The 3890-nt window shown below is 47.9% G+C and overlaps 1 protein-coding gene across 3 annotated transcripts in view; it reads right to left on the bottom strand.

Annotated features, from left to right (window-relative positions):
- Positions 1 to 2376: 2376 nt before the first annotated feature.
- Positions 2377 to 3890, bottom strand: part of NCKAP5 (NCK associated protein 5) — a 567200-nt gene continuing 565686 nt past the window's right edge. For all 3 annotated transcript variants that reach the window (XM_067549546.1, XM_067549544.1, XM_067549545.1), the window contains one exon: positions 2377 to 3607. In XM_067549546.1, coding sequence (XP_067405647.1) covers positions 3326 to 3607 — 282 coding nt within the window. In that variant the 3' untranslated portion in view covers positions 2377 to 3325. The remainder of the gene's footprint in view (positions 3608 to 3890) is intronic.

Raw genomic sequence — 3890 nt, 5'->3', positions numbered from 1 at the left:
CACCCCCCCGCACCATGTGACGGGGCGGGAACCCTCCCCCCCCCCCCTTCCCGCCACACTTAGAGCAGGGGGAGGGAGCAAGGTTTTGGGGGAGGCGGGCGAACCCCTCCCCCGCAGGATCACGGGGCGGGCGCCCCGTTAAACCAACCCTACGGGAGTGGGGTCCCTGGCCTGCTCCCAATCTGTGGGTGCCGGAGGGGGAGGCGCTAAGTAGCCGAGCCCCTCCCGCAGGCTGTTGGCGGGGGGGCGGCCCAGATACGGAGTTACTGCTACTCACTGGCCCGGAAAGCCGGGCTCTGCCTCTTACCTCCGTCTCCGGCGGGGCCGGGCTCTGCCCCTGTCCTTGCCCCAGCCCGGGCTGCTGGGCTCGGTCCTTGCCCTGCAGCCCAACGCGCTCCAGGGTAGAGAGCCCCGCGCCGAGCTGTGTGTATGTGTTTGGGGGCGTCGTCCCCCGCGCTGCCCTTTCACAGCCCCACGCCCGCCGTGTGGCTGCGGGGCGCAGACCCAGCACACACCGTCCAGGGCCGCTACCCACACAGCCGGGACCCGTGGGGACGGGCTGCCACTGGGCCACTCCTGGCCGGGGGGCGGGGGGGGGTGAGCCTGAACCTACAGCCCCCCCCCGACTCCTTCACCGCATGTGGGGGGCTGATTACCATGTGCACGGGGGCTCGGGTCCCTAAGCTACCTTGGGGGGTGGGGGGGCTCTCTTCTGACCCACCCACCTGTGTGCATGGGGGGGGAAGGCAGGGCTCTGCCCCACCATGTGTGAGCGAACCGAGCCGAGCGGCGCGAGGGCGTGACGGGATCTCTCTGCTCTGGCTTGCAAAGTAACACGCGCCGCCCGGCCCTCCCCTCCCCTCCCCGCGTCCCGCCGGGTGGGACGGGAGCGGGGCCAGCTCGGGGGCCAGGGCAGGCTCAATGCTGGCTAACGGGACCCTGAGGCCGCCCCGCGCGGCTGGCTCCGCGCCCTCCCCCCAGTGCCCGCGTGGCGGAGCAGCTCCTGTCCCCGCGCTCCGGAGCAGGACCGACCCGCCCCTGCCCCGGGGGTGGCTCCTGCATGCGGAGGTGCGGGCGCGACGCAGCTGGCTGAGCGCGCCCCGTGCCCTACAGGTGCCTGTGGAGGAGCCCGGGTCCCGTGCTGCGGGGCGGGGGGGGTGGCGCCCTGGAAAGCGCTGCCTGCGGCCAGACAAGCGGCTGCCACGCTGAGCCGCCTGGGGGGCGGATGGAGCCGCGGTAGCGCCCATGCCCGACAGCAGCCGCCCCCCGCCCCCAAAGGATTACTGGGTGTGTCACCTCCCTGCACGGATGGGGTCTCCTGGGTAGCTTGGAAGCGAGCCGGGCCGAGCGAGTGGAGGCGACTGGGCCCACCTCCCACCGCGGTTCTTTTCATTCCTACAAACCGCTGCGAACTTCATTTGTGAGATGAATAACGAGCTGAAGTAAAATGATGCTATTCCCTGTCCACGCTACTACAACCTGTGCCTTGCATCATGCCTGCTTCCTCAGCCTGTGCACAGCCACCCGCTTCCCCTTTGATCATCCACAATCTTGTCTGCAAGCAGAGGGGTTTGAATTAAGCTCAAATTACTTTTTAGTTGCCATGTCGCGAAGTCATTTGAATGATTGAATCCCATCTGCACATTTATTATTTTTGGAGCACGGAGGGCTAGTTGATTGGAGAAGGGAAATGGCTTGCGCAATGTTTTGCATGCAGAAGGTAGCATACAGTTGGTTCCCTTATTCAAGATAGTTCTACATTATTTGATCTGCTTCCCATCTCTTTGAACGTGCAGGAAGCAAGGAAAGTCTCACGGACAATTAATTTGTAAATCCATCTGATTAAACAAATTAACCCCAACATGGAGTACTTGTCCCTGTGAAAATATATATATCTTTAACCATTCTATAAATGTGATATGACCTTTATTTAGAAATAAGTTTAAAAAAGACAATGCAAGTTTAAATCTGACATCACTTAAAATAACAAAATTAAAATGTAACAAATTGCACAGATTATTAACAAAATAACACTGATCATACAATATCAAAGATTAACAGGTATGTGCTAAAGAAACAGTAGAGTCTAGAAATATCCCAAATATACCTAGTTTACAGATAGATAGATTGCTGTACAAAAGTAGTTATAAATACTTCACAACTAGAAAAAATACACATAACCTTTGAAATAGACTTTTCCCTTACATATAAAGTCTTTATAGGAAAAAAGATATGTTGAATTAAGAGGTGTTAGCACCAAAAACATTTTTTTGTAATTTTAAAAATGTTTAAATTGCAAATATGAATTTTATTTCAATATTCCCAATTCCTAGATGGAGTTAAAACCAAGGTAGGATTTTTTTTTGGGTGGGGGGGGGGGGGGGGGGGCTGAGGGGAGGGAAATCAACATACCACATTCAGAAATTCATATTAAATGGTTACAGAGGAAGGACAAGTAGGTAAGTTATAAAAGTAAATACTGCAGTTAGCAATGAAGGCCAGATCCTGCAGTCCTTTACTCAGGCAAAACTCCTATTGAAGTCAAGTGGCAAATCACTTTGACACTGATCTTCCAAACACTTATGCACATCAGTAACTTCATTTTTTATGAACTCAGTGGGGCTGCTCAGATGCACAAGCAGTAGTAGGATCAGGCTCAGGGCATTTGAAACTGACCAGTCTTATATTGTCTCAAATATCAAAACCCTCTTGACCTATCAACAGACATGTTAAGGAATTACAACAACGAAAATGCACATATCCCTAAGTAATCTTATGTGAAATTGCACTAAAATAAAAAAAAATTACAAAATGTATGTTGTAAAATGTGACCCAAGAAGATTTATTACAGACAATTTGGCAGGCTCAGGTTAAAAGCAGTGTTTCTACATACAGTTTTAAGACTAGAACAATTATAAATCTTTCTTTTAAAAAAATCTACTAATTTTGCTTGTTAATATTAACATCAAGTTTTAAAAGTTAGTAATCTGTCATTTCAGGAGCATGGCACCATTTAATATTTATTGCTTTTTTTCTACAAATATATTTTTTTTTCAAAAAATTTACAACTTCTGTACAAGTATTCATAAAAGTGCAAAATTAAGACATTTTGTATAACAGCTTTTGTGTTCAATTTTCAGTCTTGTGCATCACAATAAATGCAGTCATGTCTTTCCTTATATGATATGCTGTGTCATGAAAATAAGTCAGGATATACCCTGCTGTGAATCCAACAATTTACGCTGAAGTTTTTCAGCAGTTGTTCCTTTCTTTTTTTCCCCTCAGTTCCTTAAGTGCTCCATTCACAGCCCACTGGAAAGTGTCTTTATACATCATTAGAGCCTTGGCTGGCACAGGATGAGAAGCTATCATATAAAGAATCACTCAAGGTTTCTAAATTGTCTACACCATGCCTATCAGAGCTATTTAAAGAAGCTTCTTCATTCTTTCCATTTTCTTCCTTTTGTCCTTCAACCTTGTTCAGACAATTCTTCTCTTTTTCTAATAAAATGACATTATTGCTGTTAAATTTATTGAGAGACTCCAGGGAAATTTTAGATAATCTATGTTCAGAATCTTCCTTTGTTTTTTCAGCTTGTTTCAATTTCTGTAATAAGTAAGGAAAATATTAGAAACACATTTCTTACAACAATAAAGCTATCCTAGGTACACAGTCAGTTATTGTTTGTCCAAAGTTCAGAGTGTTAAAAGAATAGATTGTTAGAGGCTTGCAGGCTTAATCCTCCATTATAATTAAATGGAATAGTAAAGTCCATTTTTGGGATAAATCATAGCTTTAATGATTCTGCTGAGACAAATAGGACTCAATTTGCAAAACAGTTAAGTGCCATTTACATTTTAAGTGGCAGATTCTGGAATTTGTATGTGGA

This window comes from Emydura macquarii, unplaced genomic scaffold, assembly GCF_026122565.2.
Source record: "Emydura macquarii macquarii isolate MOO-44397 ecotype Brisbane River unplaced genomic scaffold, CSIRO-AGI_Emac_v2 contig_1253, whole genome shotgun sequence".
NCBI classification, from domain to species: domain Eukaryota; kingdom Metazoa; phylum Chordata; order Testudines; family Chelidae; genus Emydura; species Emydura macquarii.
This window is presented reverse-complemented; position numbering and strand designations above follow the sequence as displayed.